Consider the following 21,930-nt stretch of genomic DNA (forward strand, 5'->3'; position numbering starts at 1 on the left):
AAGTCAACCTTGGTGGAATTGAATTAACTTTTATAAACTCCATTTTGAAGACCCACATCATTTTCTTAATTTCCTCATCCCTGTGAATTCAGGCAGGAACATATATTTCGCTACAACCTCATGGTGTTTGTCAAGGGAAATGGCTCTTTGATATAGGACACATTTCTCTTTAAAAGTGACTATGTAACCATTATTATTATTCCAAAATGCAATAATAAATTTTAATACATGAGAATGTGTCAAGCTGAGGAAGTTACTAACACTGCTTTCTTTTAAGTGCCATAAACTCTCAAGTTAGATGAGAGTTCTGGTAAAGGTAAAGCCAACAAATCTCTTATAGATTTTAGTAATAAAACATTCGTTCACGAAGGAGCAACAACAAAAATTTGTCAATTTGAACAGTTGTGATGCTCAAATTTAAGTTTGCACTGACTAATCAGTACAAAAGTCCACCAGAAGTCTTTATCCCAATTACTATCCTGGCTTCTAATTTAAAAATGCATTTAATCATTGATAGGTTTAGATGTAATCAAGTGAGGATTAGATTACTTAGTGTGGAAACAGGCCCTTCAGCCCAACAAGTCTACACCGACCCTCCAAAGAGCAACCCACCCATAACCTACATTTACCCCTTCACCTAACACTACGGACAGTTTAACATGGCCAATTCCCATAACCTGCACATCTTTGAACTGTGGGAGGAAACCGGAGCACCTGGAGGAAACCCACGCAGACACTGGGAGAATGTGCAAAATCCACACAGACAGTTGCCCGAGGCGGGAGTCGAACCCGGGTCTCTGGCGCTGTGAGGCAGCAGTGCTGACCACTGTGCCACCGTGCTGCCCAGGATCACCTGTTCTCATCTATATCTAGAAGCAGAATGAAAGAGGGATTTGTTGACCAAAGAAGCATGATAAGCACTGTGTGTTTCTGTAAAGAAAAACTAATAAGAACATAGAGCCCAGCACATAGGCTCATGTTCCTGCCTTCTCTGCGAAACAAACAGAGAATGCTAGAGATGTCTAGCAGCATCTGTAGAAGAGAAACAGAGTTAACGTTTTGAATATGATTTGACTATTCATCAGAAATTATTTTATTCAGTTATTGTATTTGGACAGAATTGGTCTTAGCTATTCGTCTTGCTACTCACAATTGTATTATTTTCTGTTAAATAGCTGATCGTGCACAGAAGTAATTAATATCACTCATGCAAGACATTAGGTGTTGTTTAGCACCGTAACCTTGGAAATGTCTTAATGGATGGAGGGAGAAAAGGGAAAACATATAATTTTTGTTGGGAATCATTTTACATTCTCTTTCTTTCTGAACTTTGCTTTGTGTTGGATTAATGGATTGACAAAAAGAAATGCCATTGTTGAAATGTAATCTAATAAGTGTAGTCCCACAAATCAGGTGGGTATCACTGAAATACCTCTTCTATCTACTGAGGGCTCGCCTGCCATTTCAAAGCTGAGAGTGGAGCTCTCATGTCAGTCATGTGGATGATGTACCCAGCCCATCACAGCTGAGATGCTGTGTAGAGCTTAGCTGACCACCACAGTCACTCACATTCTTGTAGGGGTACATTGGAGGGTATCCATCCTGTTGAGCCTTATTGCCTTTCTCTTAAGACTTTCAAAGAGGGTTTAGTAAGATTTACAGGGTCTACCTTGTTCCCTAGATTCCATCCAAGCATTTACAGACTAGAGTTAAAATCTGAGACAGCCAGTAATCCTAATACAAGCAGATGAAGGATTAAAAGCAGCCACTCAAAGTGAGCAATACACAGAGAAAGCTCTTACTGTGATTATAATTGGACATTGAAGAATTGTTGATTGATCTCATTGACCAGTCAGTCAGTCCATTAAATGCCTCACAGATTCTTTGTTATTTTGTTCATTCATAGAATGTAGGCATTGCTGGCTGAGCCAGCATTTTGTCCCCAGCCCCAGTTGCCCTTGAAAAGGAGACGGTGAGCTGCCTTCTTGAACTACTGCAGCTAATTTACAATATGTAGACCTACAATGCTATTAGGCAAGGAATTTCAGAATAAACAAGATGATTCAGACCACTTGCTTGTGTAAGTGAGTATGTTATCCAACACCAACCCAGTGATCGCCACATGTCGATATCAGTCCTGTTAATTTTGAAGCTTAAAACGTTGACTTCAAACAGGTTAGACTGTGTTCGGTGCAGACCAAACTTCTAATTTTACCTCTTTGTGGTGTTCTCAAACCCAGAATTGGTTTGGCTACAGTTCAGCTGCTGATATTTTGCGGTCTAGCATCACTGCAAATCAGAAACTGCTTCTCATTATCACAAATCATCACATCTTTCAGTCCTACAAATTTTCAGCTTGAAATAAGAGCTTAAAAATAAATTTGCCACTGACTTCCTACCAAATGACCATCTGAGGTTTTTTAATAGACTTTCTTTGAAGTGATTGTGGTGGAAACTAGCAAGATCCTCATAATTCCTTACAAATTGAGGTTCATACAGTATCTTTAGGACCCAAACACCATTTTCATTGTCACCTCAAAGATCGTCACCTCCTAATAATGGAGAGTACAGGCTGTAAAACAATAGGTTCGAAGTAAAGAAATCACTGGGAGCAGATCAAGGAATTTACTGAAGGAACAGCAATTCAGTTAACTTTGACAGCTCAAAGCTACCAAATCAATAAAGACCTCATCCATTCAGAGTATATGCTTTTTGCTCCACTCTTTTCCCCCAACCTCTATATCCCAGCCTTTACAATGCTGCTGCAGACACATGCTTAATGGGTGTCCTACCAACTAGACTTCCAGTTTGTTGAAATATCGAACTGTTCCTTCTGGTGATTTTAGTGATGGAATATATTTATGGTGTGGTTCTGGGTGGTCAACAGACCACTGCAGAAAAGGAATAGAGTGCACACGTTCCTTGATACTGACTGAATTCACAAAGTGGAATAAAAGTTGAAAATCAGTAAGAAATTGATGGCCTGTTGACTTCGGCTGATGAAACAATTTGTGGTTAAAACTAAATCTTCACAGCAGTTGTAAAAATTGAACAAGACTGTGCTAAAGCTGAGGAGGCTCAAAAGAGCCATAGTTTTGCCAGACAGTTTGTAAAATCTCCCCAACTGCTCTGAAACACACAGCTGCAGAAAGTACTTTTGATCCAATTTCTGTGAATTACAAGCAAGGATTTAATTGAGGTTTTGAATAATTTCCAATTACGTTTAGATTGAGTGACTCTATAATCCATAGTTAAATGCGTTCTTATGAAATTACACCTCTAAATTTGGACCACATTCAAATTAAAATCACACATCTTGCTACATTGGAAAAGCACATTCATATTCAGAGCAAATTTAACTAAAAGCGTTGCCTGAATGAAAAGCCAGTATATTTGTGATTGGAAGTTATCATAACATTAGATTTGGTTGTAGAAGTTGATAAGTCATGCTGAAATGGTACCATTCTGTTGTAGATATCACAGTGAAGATTTCCCTTTTTATTTTGAAATAATCGGCAGATATCTGACAATTCAGGGGCAGGTGGGATCTATCCAAGGGTTGCACCTAAATAATCCAACTAGGAAAGGGACCACACAAGATCTGGTATTGGGGAATGAGCTTGGTCAGGTGATTGAAGTTTCAGTGGAAGAGCATTTTGAGAAAACTGACCATAATTCTGTAAAGTTTTAAGTTAGGTATGGGTAGAGCGAAGAGTAGTTCTCAGGTGAAAGTAGTAAATTGGGAGAAGGCTGACTACCACAATATTAGGCAGGAACTGGGGAATATAAATTTGGGGGCAGCTGTTTTAGAGTAAGTTCACATCTGGTATGTGGGAATCTTTTGAATCTTAAGAGTTCAGGACCAGCGTATTCCTGTGAAAACGAAAGATAAGGATGGCAAGATTGAGAAACCTTGGATATCAAGAGAAAGTGAGAACTTAGTCAAAAGGAAAAAAAAGGGCATACTTGTGATTTAGGAAACTAAAGACAGACAAAGCCATCAAGGACAAAGGAGGGAATTTATGCGTGGAGTCGGAGAAAGTGGGTGATATTCATTTGAGGAGGACATGGTGGATGGTGATTCTCAGGAGGGGTATGTTGATATTGTAGGGCCTGTCAGTATTAAAAAAGAAGGTATTAAGGTTGACAAGACCTGATGGGATCTATCCCAGAGAGCTGAGAGGGGCAGGTGAGGAAACTGTGGGACCTCGTACAAAATCTTTTGTATCCTCTTCAATCATAGGAGAGGTCCCAGAGGACTAGAGAATAGCCAATGTCATTCCTTTGTTTAAGAAGGGCAATAGGCATGATTCGGGAGATTACAGGCTTGTGAGCCTTACATCGGTGGTAAGAAAATGTTTGGAGAAGATTCTGAGTGATAGGATTTACTCATCTTTGGAAAAATATAGACTTATTAGCGATAGGCTATATGGTTTTATACTGGGAAGATTGTGTCTCACAAATTTGATTGTGTTCTTCGAGCAAATGATGAAGATGATTGATGAGGGTAGTATGGTAGCTGTTGTCTAAGTGGGCTTCAGCAAAGCCTTTGATAAGGTCCATCATGGCAGGTTAATACAAAGGTGAAGTAATATTGAATCTTTGGTAAGCTGGTAAGATAGTACTAGAACTGACTTAGTCATAGAAGAGAAAGATTAGCAGTGAAGGGCATTTTTCAGATTTGAAATTGGTTACCAATGGTGTAAATGATCTAGAAAGGAATGTAAGTGGCCTGATTAATAAGTTTGCGGTTGGCACAAAGATTGAGGGAGCTGCAGATAGTGAGGAGGATTGCCAAAGTATACAGCAGAATATAAATAGGTTAGCAACTTGGACAGAGAAATGGCAGATGGACTTTAAACTGGACAAATGCAGGATGATGCATTCAGAGAGATCAAACACAGGAGGCAAGTACAAAGTAAATGGCAGAACCTTTTAATAGCATCAATATAGCATGCTTGCCTTCATTAGTCCAGGCATAATGTATAAAAGTTTGCAAGTCATGTTGCAGCTGTGTAGAACTTCACTTAGACCACAATTGGAATATTGTGTACTGTTCTGGTTGCCACACTATGAGAAGGACATGGAGGTTTTGGAGAGAGTATGAAATTGCTTACCAGAATGTTGCTTGATTTGGAGGGTATTCACTATGAGGAGAGAGTTGATAAACTTGGTTTTCACTTAAATGTCGAAAAGAAGTTTACAAATTTATGAGAAGCACGGATAATCAGAATCTTTTTCCCAGGGTAGAAATATCAATTGCTGGAATACGCAGGTTTAAAGTCAAAGGTGATAAGTTTGAAGGATATGTAAGAGGCAAGTCTTTTACACAGAAGGTGGTATGTGTCTGGAATGCACTGCCAGAGGATGTGGTGGTGGATGCACATACAATAGCAAAGATTAAGAGGCATCTTGATAGATTTATGAATGAGCAGGGAATTGACCAATACGGATGGGATGGGGCAAAAGGTTTTTAGTTCAGAAAGGCACCATGTGTCAGCACAGTGTTTTGGGCCAAAGGATCTGTTTCTCTGTTGTACTGTTCATTACGATTCAGACATGTTGCCCTGTTAAGAATATCTGATGTTCAAGCTGAAAATTCCAGACTCCTCTGTTCCTTCATAGGATCAATAACTCCATCAAAAATTATATTGCAAGTGCCTCAGTGAGAAAGACTGACTAGGAGTGTACTGGATGATTATCAGCACTATGACATTGGCTCAATATTTACTCTCATGATTGTTGAGGAGGTTTAGGTGGACTTGGCGACAGATTGGACGAAAGTGGGTACTGCAGATGCTGGAGATCAGAGTCAAGATAAGAGTGGTGCTGAAGAAGCACATCAGGTCACACAGCATCCAAGGAGCAGGAAAAATCGACATTTTAGGCAAAAGCCCTTTATTCCTGATGAAGGACTTTTGCCTGAAATGTCAATTTTTTTCCCTGCTGCCTGGGGACAGAGTGGTGGAGAGACTAAGATGAAGTGGTCGGAGAATGGTATTTTGACTCAGCAACTTGTGTCCTTTTCTTTCAAGCAGGTTTTCAGTCCAGACACCAGCCTGATAGTTAGACATAGTACTCTGTGTTGAGCAGGAAACACTCCAGAGGAGGCCATTAATGGAGCAGATAGAGAGTTTACATTTGTGTTTGTGCTAAGATGTTAGGATGGGAATATGGTCACAGGTCTATATTCAACTGGAGGTGGGGGAGGTATTGGAGAACTCTTGGAAATCCACCTGGTAAGGTTTAAAACTAGAAGATAATTTATATTTGAGGCATGGATCTGTATTATATGTAAATAGCCAATCTGTCTTCTGGCATCTGGTTGTTTGCCTGCCTTCATCCTGCATCCATTTAGACCTGAATTGGCCAGTCTATTGGTAGGTTGAGTTTGAGTGTTTTCAAAATTTCACAACTGACATGACTCAAATCCACCTGTTTTTGGGAACCAAACTTCTGTCTCTTCTGTATAATTACTTTGTATATTTCCAATGCAGTTGATACCACAGTAACTAGTCTGGAGTTAAAAAAAAAACTGATCCAAATCAGTCATGATTTTATTAAATAGCAGAGTAGGCTAGAAGGGCAAAATAGCCTAATGTTGGTTCTAGGTCCTGCCATTGAGGCAGGATTTGGTGAATAATAGAGTGGGGTGAATGGAGTGAATAGAGAGTTAGAGGAGGTGAACTGTCAGCAGATGCAGTATACAGTCTTGGGCCTCAGTCTGATTTCACTCTGACCAAATTAGTACTGATATGTAGTTGAATTCAAAATATGGGTCACATGAACGCCAGTATCAGTTTAGAACCTGTGATCAAATGTAAATATCATGTCTTTTGGTTGGATCTTCGATGATGGGGTGACACAGTGGCTAGCCTCACAGCACCAGGGACCTGGGTTCGACTCCAGCCTTGGGTGACTGCCTGTGTGGAGTTTGCACATTCTCCTTATGCCTGCTTGAGTTTCCTCCCATAACCAATCTACTTAACCTGCACATCTTTGGACTATGGTAAATTGCCTTGTCGTGTCTAGGGATGTGCAGGCTCAGTGGATTAGCTTTGGGAAATGTGGCACTTAAAATAGGAGGCTGGGTCTGTGTGGGATGCTGTTTGGAGGGTCTGTACAGACTCAGTGGGCCAAATGGCCCCTCTTCATACTCTAGGAATTTTATGATTCACTGATTTTGGACTGGGTCCAATCTCCAGAATATTGTACAGTCACCTCAAAGTTTGCGTGACTGATTGAACCAAATAGTTAATGGACAGTGAGGCTGAAGCAAGTCACACCCTTGCTGCATTTTGAAATATTGCTTCATAGTTATCTTATGTTCTATAATCTACCCAACAGGGGAGTAAACCGTCATTGTGTGTGAAGGGGAGGAGGGCAAAGCATAAATGTTTATCTTTTCAAGTCATATGGAGTTGGGAGTTATATTAAACAGACAGAATGCAGTATTTCTGAGTTGTGTTCACCATTTGGGAACTCTCCAGTTTTTTATGAAGTCAGTTCAATGTTTTACATGGGTGTAATAGTAATTTCTGCAGATGGTATTGAAAGTCTCTGTAAAACCTGCATCTGGAGCAATTCTTGATCTGTTGGTCTGAAAAAAATATGGGGAATTAACACAGTGTTCACACCCTTGATTTGAAATTTGTGTTAATTATTCATAAAACTTATACCTGTTACGCTTAGCAAGTGACAACAATAAGTGCCTCAAAAAAGCTGATTCTAAAAAGAAATATATAATTTGCTAGATTGTGTGTAAGTAAAGGAAGAACATGCATTTAGTTAGAAATTTTCACCTCACAATGCATTAGTTATATTTTAAAGTGCAGTTACTGTCATTTTTGATTCAACTTCTGCACAATTAAATTTCACATACAGCATATGAAAATAATAATCAATTAACTATTTTGTACTGTTGATTCTGTGCTAAATATTATTTGGTATAACATCCTATTTTTAAAATAGCATCTTTTACATTAACCCCAGTAGATTGTTGAAATTAGGTTGGTACTAGTGAGTACATCCTCCAAAAGTGGTTAAACATAATATTAATCATGGGAAACTGATGTTTAGTATGCTGCAAAAGCTTGGAAATAGACACCATGTGGAAAGGGAGAACAATGCAACAGGTTAGAGGCCACCCATTTAATCACAAATTGCCATTTCAACTATTAACGCTCTGAACAGGTATATGATTGCTTTTCCTGTCACTCCCCAATTGACCCGAAGACTTTAGTCTGGCCTATTCTATTCAATTCTAAGGCAGGGCCTGATAAAGGTAATGTGTGTCTGGTGGTCCTTGGGAACTGAGAACTGTCGGAAATCTGGAGGTGACAAAGCCAAACACACTCAGCAGGGGAAGTGATTTTGGGAAAATAAACTAATGCTGCCTTCCAAATCCACACAGCTTACCCTGAAACATTTTCATCCCCAGGAATGTATGACCTGCGCTCAAGCATTTGCTGAATTCCAATGATTGTTTTCTTTCCCTCTTACTGTTAAAATTTTATTTAATATTGTTTTGCTCAGTAAGCTCAAAGAAAATGCTATCAAAAGAAGTGTTAAAGCCTTGTGTAAGTTTCTTTTGAAATAATAATTACAGATTTAAGATAGTTTTGGCTTCTGTTATTTTATGATGCTTACCCACAGGAATTTTTTTTTTAAATAGCGAGTTTCTTCTAATTCCTTTTATGTATTTTTTCCTCATTCATTTGAACATAAACAAAATCATTATGTTAATTTGGATCTGATGACAATGTCTGAATATCTATAAACTATTTTCTTACTTGTGAGTATCATCTAATAAATATTATTTTACAACCTTCCTCAAATAAGGAAACCAATACTGTACACTGTACACCCAGATGTGGTGTCTCCAATAACATTCTAAGTAACCTTTTTTGATTGAGTTTCTTTCACAATAAACGTTAACATTTTATTTCCTAGCTGTGTACACATACTTGTCATTTGCAATTCAAATACAAGGACACCAAAGTCCTGCTGCATCTCATAGTTCTGCAGTCTCTCTCCAGTCTTCCTTTTGATTTTTAACAAATCATTTAAGCAGCAGCAGAATGATATTGTGCCAGTCAAAAAATAAAGAACTATGTATGCTGGAAATCTGAAACAAAAACAGAAATACCTGGAGAAACTCAGGTCTGGCAGCATCTGTGGAGAGAAATCAGAGTCAACGTTTCAGGTCTAGTGACCCTTCTCCAGAAGAGAAGAATCTGAAGAAGGGTCATTGGACTCAAAACATTACCTCTGCTTTCTGTCCACAGATGCTGCCAGACCTGCTGAGTTTCTCCAGCCATTTCTATTTTTGTTCAAGCCAATGAAATTGACCAGAAAAAGGTCCGATCTTGAAATGATCCAAAGAAAGAGCCTAGCTGGAAGCAGCATTAGAACTCAATGTCAAGGTCAAAAAGCAATCCCAATTCTGCACTAGCTGGGAAGCATTTGTCCAGGGGTTATTTTTCCCTGGACAAAATATGCCAATTCGTGGCCTGGTAGGGGAGTGCTTTCTCATCCATTAAATTGGCAGATGGAATCTCCAAAGTTGAAAGGCCAAAAGAATTTTTACCAGCAACGAAGATGCAGAAGCTTTCCCTACTAAATAACAGGTGGGGGATGAGACTTCTTTGACTTTTAAATTTTAAGATTAAAAATCCTAATTGTGGAATTAGATCCCTCCTTCATCTGGCATATGGCTGCAGCTAAGGCACAGCAGGTTTAGGTGGAACCTAAAGGTGTGCCTAGAGTATTTATTCCCTGGTCCACCACCAGGAAATTGACCCTGCTTCACATCCCCTCAGGTTACCTGGAGGCCAAGTGTGTGGGCTTCACCTTCAGCTGTTGTTGAATGGCTGGTCCTGCCATCTCTCAGGGTGGAAATTGGCCTGAGGTGAAAATGAGTTGACATGCTGTCTGATGTCATGGAATCTACATCCTCCCCTCCTCCGCGATCACCTCCATCAGGACCAAAGAAACCAGTCCAAGTATTACAACAATTAAAACTTACTTTCTCTCAGCCATGAATCAACTTTCACAATTACCAGAGCACCAACTTTAGAAACTGAATTCACTTTTATGCAATAAACTTATGGGGAGCTAATGGTTTTGTGGTAAGGTCACTGGACCAATAATCCTGTTGCTCAGGCTAAGGCTCTAGGAACATGAGCTGGTGCAATTTAAATATAATTAATTATATGTTTTAAAAATCTGGAATTGAATGCTACTCTGTCTAGTGGTGACTCTAAACCAATTATTTATTGGTCAAAAAAAAATCCAGCTCACTATTGGCCTTTAGGGAAGAAAATCTGCTATCCTTACCTGGTCCAGCGTAAATATGATTCCAAGTTCACAACAGTGTGGTTAACTCTTAACTGCTCTCTGGATTGGTAGCATAAGCCACTCTGATCAAGAGTTTTTTTGTCATTTAAGGAATGTGGGTGTCAGTATGGTCAAGCCACCATTTATTACTCATCCCTAACTGCCCAGAGGGCAGTTAAGTATCAACCACATTGCTGTGGGTATGGAGTCATGTGTAGGCCAGACAAGATAAGGACAGCAGTTTCCTTCCCCAAAGAACATTAGTGAACCAGCTGGGTTTTTCCTGCAAATTGACGATGATTTCATGGTCACCATTAGACTCCTAATTCCACCTTTTTTATTGAATTCAGGTTACACCATCTATCATGATAGGTTCTGAACCCAGTCCCCAGAACAACTACCAGGGTCTCTAGATTAATAGTCTAGTGATAATACCAATAGGACATCACCTCTCCAAATTAGGGATGGGAAACAAATGCTGGCTTTGAAACAGACATCCACATCTTGTGAAAGAACCAAAAAAACGTCTCTCAAAATAGTTTCAAATGCTGGCTCTTGTATCAGTCTTACATATTTTGTTTCTGCCTCTGTTTCAAGTCAAGACTGAAGATCACTGATTTCTGCAGCTCAAAGAAGGAATCTGGCTTTGGGCTTTTAGTTTTGACTGCATACACAACAAATACTCAGGTGACAAGGAGGGTGATTCCCTAGTGTTATCAGCCTGAGTTTTATTTTAAAAAATGGAAGGAAGTCTGCATACCTGCTGTTGACCACACTCCATTAAAGGAAAAGACATTTGGGCTTGCCCTAAAATCTACCAAGTTAACCTTTTCGTAATAAAACCAACAAACTGCAAAAATATTATAAAAACTTTTTATTTTCACCGACTGTGTATAATGCAGGGAGATCAAGAAGTATTCAAGGTGAGTAATATGGATTTATTTTAACATATTGCTATTGTATTACTTGGTACTTAAGAATTAATGATACAACTGGTATGAGTATAAACTCAATAAGCAAACAGGTCAAGTACAAGTCATGACAGAATATGAAGTGGCTTAAATTACTAATTGAATTATTATTTAAAACTACAAGTCAGAACAGGTAGAAAACACCTCACAATTTCTAAATTTCTCTACTGATGTTTTAAGTGTCGTTTAAATTCTATGCACAGCTAATTCCTTTGCTACCTTGCCTAAAGAGAATATTTTACATGTGTGATCATAACTGTCAATTACAGCCTGATTTGTTTTTGTCCATACACCACACACATGCCCTTGCCAATGCAAGTCACTAGATAGCAGTCTGGAATGGAAATCCTGGAACACTATTCTCCTCCCATACCCAGGGCTGTAAGGTTATAGCTGCTCCTCTCACTTAGATCAGCTGAGACCAGGAATATGATACTCACTTTAATAAAAACAGGAAGCAATATAAAGCGCACAGCAAGTTAAGTGGCAACCTGAAGAGAGAAACAGAGATAATGGCCCTTGGATTTAGTGAGGCAGGGTTTTATAGCGATAGGAGTTGCCCAAACCCACTGGAGTTTTAACTTCACTGTATATATAAGTCTCTCTCTCTTTTTTGATATTAATTCCACCCAAGTTAATAAATTGGGTGGTCTGTTGAGTGGATAAATGTTTTAACATGAGATCACATCCCAGAAGCAAGATGATTTAGTGAGGTAGAGATCTTGGAGCAGGGTGTAGCACTGTAGACTGACTGACCTATTGATTGGCTGACTTGGGTGATTGTCAGTTTAGTGTACAGATATAAGATTGGGAGAGATCAAGGGAGCAATTAAAGGTTGAGGAGAGGAGGGGAAGTTTGCAAGTCAGAAGTTACATGAAAGATCAAGGGTCTGTGATGAGATCAACAACTATCTCTTCAAATTGACTCAAGTAGATGGGTATTTTTAAGAACTGTCAAAATGTTTTTATTTTACAAATGAAAGTACTTTATGCAATAGACCATAGTTTGCAATATAGAGCTATAAATAATAGATGTAGTTTCTCCTGTGTGCTTGAATTCAAGTTGAATTGGCAGGATAGGTGAGGGGTGAAAAGCTGAAACTGTGCACGAGCCTGGCATTAAGTTGGCAAAAGGGGTAGGAGAGCTTTTGGAATGGGTAGAGGACATTAGGTGCCATGGGTCATGAGAGGTCATTTTTAAAAAAATTATATTCTTTCATTTTAATTTTGGACACAGTGCTGGAGCATCAAGGCAGAGTTTCTTCCCTGAATGTATTAGCAGCTAGCAGCCTCTTCAGCTCTTCCCAGGTCATTCAGTCCAATTTCTAATCTAGCCTGCAAGCCAAAATCGAAAATGGGGAATGCATATGGCTATTTTTAATGTTTGGGGTCACAGAGTTGGGCGTTGTCCTGCCTTTGAGTATCTGACCAGGAAACAAAAATCAGGGCTGAGTTAGGTCAACTTAAAAAGTCCATGGGAAGAGTTTCTATGTATAGTAGGATTAAAATGCAGCAAAATTGGCAAAGTTTGTTAGCTACTTCAAACCCTATTTATGTGGCACAGGAGAGTAATCAGAGTTAATTTTGGGATAAAGGGTTATAACTTGGTAAGTTAGGCAAGCAAATTGGAATTCACATATTTGTGTCAACTTGTCTGCAGTCCTGTTTTATTAATTTTTGAGCATTAAAGAGCTTGTAATCTTGAAATAAGTTGATTACTTTATTTATTTTCCAAGAAATAAGAATAAAACAAAAGAAAGTGCAATGGATTTCAGATTTCAAACTTAATTGCTATGCTCTGTTGCTGTAATAATGAGAATAGATGTTTATGCAGCAAACAGATGATGGGACATGGATAACATGGCAAGAGTTAATGCAATGATTTGGTCTCCAGTGACTGCTCTGAAGTAGAGACTAAGCTTTGGAAATTTGTGACAAGTTTCTCTATATTTTAATTGTGGGAAATTTCATAACAGTCCAAATTTGTCTGCACTGAAAAAAGCTGATTTTTGGCTTTGAATGTAGGCAGGATCATACTAATTTGTACCAAATAAAGGTAAAGTCGCCATAGTCCCAGAGAACCATAGGAGTGCATTCTCATTAAAGAAAGATGACTGGTAGCAAATTTAACTAGCAAGTAGAGAAATAAAGAGCCAGCAGTCTTGCTGCTGATTACTATCTAATGATTCCTGCTGCAAACCATACATATAGGTGTCAGTGATGATAGCATGGAGCTCAATTGTGATATCCATTGTGCAAGTTAAAGCTTGAACATGACCCCCATCTCTGTCAGGGTCTTCGAAGTTAGTGGAGTGAAATTGAAGGAAAAAATGACATATGCTGAATGAGATTTCAGTAAGGTCTACTGTGTGCATGATAGTTGTATTCCCATTGTGAATATCCTATTAATGGTATTGGAGACAAAACAGATGTTGTTAACTATTACATTGAAAACAGAATTACCAATGTTGGGTAAGATTCCTTTCTGAAATCTCTAAAGTTTCAAGGGAAAACTACAGATTTTAATTTCAAGAAATTTACCAAGTATGAACTGTGGTCTTTTCAATATCATTACACAGCACGGATCTAGTAATATCATATATTAATGGCAAGCAGATGATCTGGTGCCAGCAAAGGACAGCATCCCTTGGGATTAGCTGAGGCTGCGATGAAAGGCATAAAAGAGAGGAACGTGGAATCAGAGAAACCAATCAAGTTAGTGTTAAGTTGCCAGTGGAGCAATTGTGGCAAGACACATCCCTGTGGGAGGGATCACAGCTGCTTGAAGAGCAACAAGAGAAGTAATCAAATCAAGGAACAGAACTCTCTGCAATAACTGTTCAGTCTGAAGAGGAAAAAGTCCATGATCTGATTTAAAATATTCATTAGAATTACTTGTTGGATTTTTGGGTTAAAGATGTTGACTGCACATTATGTAACTGCTGAAAGTGGTAAGTTCTAATAATTAATTGTTTACTAAACCAACATATGGATTCTGTATTTTTTAATAGTACATTGCCCTTTTTATGCACTGGAAATGAAGTAGAATTAATATAAAATGTACTGTAGCTTGAGATATGTAAGTCATTCTGGTATATAAGACAACTCCAGCTGCAAAAATCATAAGTTTGCTTGTACTCAGCATATGAACTGACCCTCTCTTTTCAGCTACAGTGTGTGTTTTTTTTAGTCGATGGCCTTACTTTCCATTCCACAATAGCATGTTTTACTCATTGGTATGTTACAACTGGGCAGAATGGATCAAGCAACAAAGACCACATGGTAATAAGCATGGGAGGTTAAGACACACCAAAACTTTGCGTGGAATTCTAAAGGCATTTCATAATAATGAGGACCCACAACAATCATTCACTTTTATCCTCAGTGTGTAATGTTGACTTATTTACCAAAACATACGATATTGTATATAAATCAAGAGTTTGCCAGAGTTTTGCTTGTATCATATTTTTGATGCAAATTGATATGACAGTGTTTGAATAATATTGAAATGTGACCTGCCAAAATATTATAACCTTTACTTTCCATTTTTAAAATATAATGGCAGTACCATAAGAAGAGCGTTGCTTTACTTTTTTCTAGATTCAGTATTGCTGTTAAGTGGTACATATCATTAAATATATTTGTTGGGTGTAGCAGCTGCATTTGTTTTTTCTTTACTTTTTCATGAGATACAGGCATTACTGGCAAGTTCAGCATTTTTTGCCTATCCCGAACTGCTCTTACACTGAGTGACTTGCCATTTGGTGACTTTAGACTTTGTAGAAATTGAAACAACTGAGTGGCTTGCAAAGATATTTAAGAGCCAGGCACATTAATGAGGGTCCAGAGTCTCAGGCCAGTACAAGTAAGGATAACAAATATACTTTCCCAAAGGGCATTAGATTTTTGTAATAAATGATGGAAGTTTCATAGCAGCATTACTGGGACTAACTTTTTATTCCAGACTCTTGAGTTGAATCTAAAATATACCAAAAGCCATGGTAAGATTAGAATTATGTCCCCCATTAGTCTGGGTATTTCCATTACTAGTTCAGTTAGATTACTACTATCACCATGTTCTATGTTCCATTCTCGTATAGATTTGTATATTAACTGGTGTCAGTCCGAAGTGAAATGCTTTGCATGGAATAATAGTGCAGCATTAATCTACAGTTAACAACAATTAACACTGAATAAGAAGGATTGGACGTAACTGAAGATGTATCACTCCTTTTTCTTTTTAAGTCGAGCCTTAGCGCTTGATTTACAAGATGTGCATAATTGTGATAAAGTACACATGCAATCATAATACACATCAAATTCATAGCTTAAGAGATCACACAATTACAGGCATGAGCAAATTATAAATGTGCCCTAAGTCATTTCAATCATTTACAGCCATCCATTGATATGCAACTCCAAACATATACTGCCCATAATAATGACCACCACCAGTTACAGAGCTTCATTTATGACTTTCACATTCACCTGCATTTGCTCAGATACTCTCTTCAAATAATAGCTTTTCTTTCATGTACAGCAAGAACCAAAATAATTCCTGTACTCTCTTTTAATTTTTGAGCAATTTTACAGTTTATCATGTTTTGTACTTGCAATTTCTTTTAATGTCTTATGGCATAAGTATAGGTTATGTGAAAAGTGTGGGTTCTTACACATGCTGTACATGTAAAGGCATGTAAATGATATGTAAACAAGTGCAACTTTAATTTCCATAATTAAAGTAGAGAAATACATGATGCCAGCTTGGTACTTTTCTTGACCTGCAATTATTTTTTGACTTACATTCATCTGATGTTGAACCTTATTCTAATGACGTTCACAGGAACTCTGATCATCGCATAGCATTGGCCAAATGGGATTGAGAATGGGCACAATTTCAAGTCAAACGTCCAGGTCACAGCTACTGGTGTAAATTGCCCAGAAATGTAGTATTTGAGAGTAAATTCTAAATGGTTTTACTCCACAAAAGAAAGATTTGCATTTGTGCAGCACTTTCAAGACCTCAGGATCCCAGGATCACTGAAGTATCAAGAATATATATATTGTTCAAATGCACTGTTAATCTAAATGTTTATTTAACACTGAGAAATCTGCTTTTATTGACAAAGCAGGACTGCCTTAGCAGTCAATAAAAGCGTATGTCATAAAATCCGAGTATCTTAACCATTTCAAACATATCATAATAGATTAACAAGTTGCTGGCAATTAGCAGCACTAAGGTCATCTTGCAGCATCACTGCCAGTGAGAGTGGCTTAGACTGGAATCTTACTTGAGAAAGTTATGTAGCTTAGGAATGAATCTGAAATTTTCCTTTTAAAGTGTAAATAATCAGAAGCGAATCAACATGTGTGTTTATTCACAATCATTGTTTTACTGTTTTAAGTAAAGTTTGCATTTAGCTGTGAAACAGCTGTCACATTGAGATGTTAGACCAGCAGTTTATCTGCAGGATTAATGCCTTTTCTGACTTATCATCAGTCTCACCACAACTTATAAAATATAAGTTTAGCAAGTACCTGGTTGTTCCATCCTTTACTCCATCCTTCCTGACTGACTGTGTGGAGTTTGCACATTCTCCCCGTGTCTGCATGGGTTTCCTCCGGGTGCCCCGGTTTCCTCCCACAGTCCAAAGATGTGCAGGGTCAGGTGAATTGGCCATGCTAAATTGCCCGTAGTGTTAGGTAAGGGGTAAATGTAGGGGTATGTTGCGCTTCGGCGGGTCGGTGTGGACTTGTTGGGCCGAAGAGTCTGTTTCCACACTGTAATCTAATCTAATCTAATCTGCTAACATTTCTAAGTTTTTTTTTCCAATTTTATTGAACTAGCATTTCTATGATTTTGATCTTTCTGACTTTGTTCTGAATCTGTCCATTATCGTTGTTTCCTCATTTGCAAATACAAGATTCTTTTTACAAATACCATCTGTCTTCTGTTCTTCTATTCCACTCATCAGATTTTGAGGGATGGTTCTGACTGTCACTGTAAATCCCAGATGTACTGACATCAAACAACATGTCTCAATGTTAGATGTTCATCATAGATTATCTATTGATAACCAAGAACACAACACTTTATCAGTATCCCACAATCTATTTAACACATGGCTTCTCTCCTAAGAAAAAACAATGTAAGTATAGATTCTTGAAAATATCCAGAATTGTAAAATGGAGAGGAGCAAAGTAGGGTAAGTTCCTTCAGTTTCATAATCTATTTCAGAAAATATGAATGTGCCTTGCAAGCTGAAGGATTCTCTCCACATCACATGGACCATATGGCATTCTCGGGCAAGCCAAGGGGCGGTGGGGTACGCTGCCTAATTAGCACCTCCTGGTGCTCAGACATAGCGATCCTGGCAAGCCACTGCTCCCCAGATCTAGAATATCTTAGTGATATGTCATCCCTACTACCTACTGGAAGGGTTCACCTCCGCCATCCTGACAGCTGTCTACATACCACCCCATGCGGAGCTGAAGAATGCTCTGGATGAAATTTACACTGCTACAAATGTTCTGGAGACAGAATTCCCAGCGGTCTTCTCCATTGTAGCTGATGACTTCAACCTGGCCAACCTCAAAAGGGTGCTACTAAAATACCACCAACATGTCTCCTGCCCCAATAGAGGACTGAACATCCTTGACCACTGCTACATAACCATCAAAGACACCTACCACTCCATACTCTGTCTGCACTTTAGAAAATCCAATCACAATGCTGTGTTCCTCCTACGAGCTTACAAGCTGAAATTGGACAGGGGGATCCTTCATAGAAAGTAGTACAATAGTGGTCTGAGACAGCAGAAGAGCTTCTCCAGAATTGCTTGGAATTGCTGGACTGGACCATATTCAGAAATCAGCAGAAAACCTAGATGAGTATGCCACCAGCATCATGGACTCCTAGCCAAGTGTGTAAAGAACTGTGTGCAAAAAAAGTCAACCTTTATGTTCCCCAACGGGAAACTTTGGATGAACTGGGAAATCCATTGTCTACTGAAGATCAGGCAAATGACATTCAAGTTGGATGACCCAGACCTATACAGGAAATCCAGATGTGACCTCCGCAAAACCATTAGAGATGCCAAGAGGTAGGACTGAACCAAGTTAGAGGCCCAAACTAACCATACGCACACCCGCTGCCTGTGACCAGACCCACACAACATAACAAGATACAAGATGAAGCAGGGTGAAACAGCAGATAAAAGCACATCCTTCCCTGATGTACTCAATGCTCGGTTTGAACAGATAGCCAGTGGCACAGTGTCACCTGCCCTGACAGCCCTGATGTACCTGTTCCCCCTGTCACCACGGCAGACGTCAGATCAGTATTCCTGAGTGTAAGTCTGTAGAAGTGATGGCCCTGTGCAGATCAGTTGGCAGACGTATTCACTGACATTTTCACTCTCTCCTTGCTACAATCCAAAGTCCCCAGCTGCTTCAAGAAAAGCACCATCATCCGAATGACAAAGAAAACACATGCAACATGCCTCAATAACTACCTCCCTGTGGCTCTGACCTCCATAATCATGAAGTGCTTCGAGAGGTTAGTCATGGCCCACATCAACTGTAGCCTCTCGACCTGCCTTGATCCCCTGCAATTTTCCTACTGGCGAAACAGGTCCATAGTGGACGCCATTTCCCTCCTCCTACACTCATCCCTAGAACACATGGATAACAAGGATACCTACGTCAAACTCCTACTTATCTACTACAGCTTCACCTTCAACATCATAATCCCTTCCAGACTAATCTCAAAACCCCAAGATCTAGGTCTCTGTTCCACAACAAGATCCTCAGCTTCCTGACCCACAGACCACAATGAAGATAAGCAATAGCACGTCCACAATAATCCTCAACACTTACGCCACACAAAGATCCGTTCTCAGCCCCCCCACTGTATTCCCTATGCATCCACAACTATGTAGCCAAATTCCATATGAATGCATTATCCAAATTCGCAGACAACACCACAGTGGTAGGCCGGATATCAAACCATGATGAGTCAGAATACAGAAAGGAGACAGAGACCTTGATGTCATGGTGCAATAATAACAAATTCTCTCTCAAAGTTGGCAAAACAAAAGAACTGATCATTGACTGAGGAAGAAAGGAGGAGGCCCCACCCGTCTACATCAATGGGTCAAAAGTGTCAAGTGAAAATAACCAACAATCTGTCCTGGACCTCTACTTCCTCAGGTGGCTTCAAAAATTCGGCATGTCCATCAGGACTCTCGCCAACTTTTACAGATTCACCATAGACAGCATTCTAAAGCATAATGGCTAGCTACAGTAACTACCCTGCCCAGGACCATAAGAAACTACAGAAAGTTGTGTGCACAACCCAGACCATTACAGAAGCCAACCTCCCATCCATGGACCCCATTTATACATCATGTTGCCGCGAAAAGGCTGACAACATCATTGAAGACCTCTCCCACCCAGTAATGCTCTTCTGTCAGGGAGAAGATACAGAAGCTTGAACACACGCACCAACAGGTTCAAGAACAGCTTCTTCCCTGCTGTGATTAGACTGCTGAATGGGGTCCTCTCTCACTTCAAATAGAGTTGATCTAGGTTTACGCTCTCTTGTGCAGCCATGAGTTTGTGTACCTCACTTTGTCTAAGCACCCTATGATCTGTATGTCCTTGTTTTGCTATGATCTGCCTGTACTGTTCACAAAACAAAGTTTTTCTTACTGTACTTGGGTACATGTGACTACAATAAACCAAATGAATTCAGGAAAATAATGAGTTTCGTCAATGTCTAGAACTTAAAATGTGTTTTACATAAACCAGACCATGAAGTTAATCAGTTCTTGATGAACGATTGATTATTAAAGTATTATTATTAATATGATGTATATAATTTAGTTTGGAGCAGGAGCCTAGTTGGTAGCACTCTTGCCTTGCAGTCTGAATTTTGTGTTCGAGTTCTAGTCTTGAACACAAAAATTTGGGCTGACTGACTTTTTCCATACTGCTCTATTAAAAGCATTGCCTTTTGCATTAGACTTTAAACAGGTTCATTCTGTCTTCTCTGAGTATAATAGATTCTATGATACCATTAATAAAAAGAAGGAAGTTGACTTTAGTGACTTGGCCAACATATCTCTCAATTATATCCCAATATCAGATTATCTGGTCATTATTGCATATTTCTTTGGAGAGTTAACTATATGCAGTCAACTGCTGCATTTCCTACATTACAACATTAACTTCAATTAAAAAAAAAAATACCTTGGCTATAAACACTTACAAAATGTCCTGAGGTCAGGAAAGGTATTGTACTAATGCAAGTCTTTCTTTATTCCATGACAACTCTTAAAATCAGTGTGCATCACTTGGACAATTTTTTATTTATCTTTATCTAGTTTAATTAATTAATTATTTCACCCTTCATTAGACTTTGGAATGAGTCAATATTCAAGCTGTATTAATAGTAGCTGACTGTGTGATACTCAATAAACAGCCATTTGGAGATGGATGACAGCAGCCTTGAATGATTATTTGAGATCATGACAGATAATGCCACTGTGAAGCTCAGTTTTTTTTTTATTTTTTCCCTTTTTTTGTTTTAATTTTGCAACCATTGTCCAAATTACATCAAGAATATATTCCAAATATTGAAGCACTGAAATGATTATGATACTTGATCAGATGATCCCTCTGACACATTCAAAGTACTGGAATTCTACTTTGATATCTTTTAACACATTTTCAAATCTTATTCCAGGATGAATGCAATAAATAATTAGTGTACTGAATAGTTAGTGATAGAGACCAGACAGCAAGCCTTAAAGCTTCAAAGAGTAGCCAATGAAAGATGCTTTTCACTTTAGCTTTTTTTTAGAACTATTGACCAGAGATATCATATCTGCCCATGTCTGTCACACATTTTCGGTGCTGTAGCTGTGAAATTGTGGGTGAGTAACTCTTTACTTCACCTTATGCTAAAGTTGGTTTGCTTCGTCTGATATATATTAGAGAGTTTGCACTGGCACAGAACTATAGAATGCTTTAAATATACAAAGACTCCAGCTGCACCCTTATAATGTTAAACAGAAAATCTGCAGCCCATTTTAAGAAAATGGAATTAAGAGATAAATTTCTTAAGATTGTAGTCATAAAGATGAAAAAGTTGTTTGTTTACAACACCAAACTAACCTGGGTTATTGTGAGCTTGGCTAATGAGATACTGAGCAATCATTAAGTTAAAGGTAATATATCTTGAAGTAGAAGTCACTTATTTTTGTTATGGCCAATAGATGACATCAAAATCATTTCACTCAAAATGTTTATTGATATGATATTGAGTGCAGCAGAATATATAATCATTTCAAATCATCCTAGTTGCAGTACTGCAATATTTATTCAGGAGAGGCCATTTCAATTCAGAAGCTTATGCATTCAGGGTGAACAAATTGTGTCTTTTAAAGTGTGTTGTAAACAAACATATTTTATTGACTCAACAAGATAGCAAATATGACAGTTACCTTTAGCAGTGCAATCATAAGCTGACAAAACAGCTTAAGTACTTCAATAACCTGAGGTATTTTCAGTGTTGTTTTTGAATAAATAAAGATGGACTAACACAACATAAAGCAAA

At 38.6% G+C, this 21,930-nt stretch overlaps 1 protein-coding gene across 4 annotated transcripts in view; it reads left to right on the forward strand.

Annotated features, from left to right (window-relative positions):
• afap1l1a (actin filament associated protein 1-like 1a) overlaps positions 1 to 21,930 on the forward strand; it is a 206,501-nt gene that overhangs the window by 77,986 nt on the left and 106,585 nt on the right. The window contains exon 1 of one of the 4 annotated variants that reach the window (XM_043703823.1): positions 14,154 to 14,260. The exons of the other annotated variants lie outside the window; for them this stretch is intronic. Coding sequence (XP_043559758.1) covers positions 14,227 to 14,260 — 34 coding nt within the window. The 5' untranslated portion in view covers positions 14,154 to 14,226. Of the gene's footprint in view, positions 1 to 14,153; positions 14,261 to 21,930 lie in introns of those variants that run through there. 4 annotated transcript variants of the gene reach the window in all.

The sequence above is a fragment of the Chiloscyllium plagiosum genome, chromosome 14 (assembly GCF_004010195.1).
Source record: "Chiloscyllium plagiosum isolate BGI_BamShark_2017 chromosome 14, ASM401019v2, whole genome shotgun sequence".
Lineage (NCBI taxonomy): Eukaryota > Metazoa > Chordata > Chondrichthyes > Orectolobiformes > Hemiscylliidae > Chiloscyllium > Chiloscyllium plagiosum.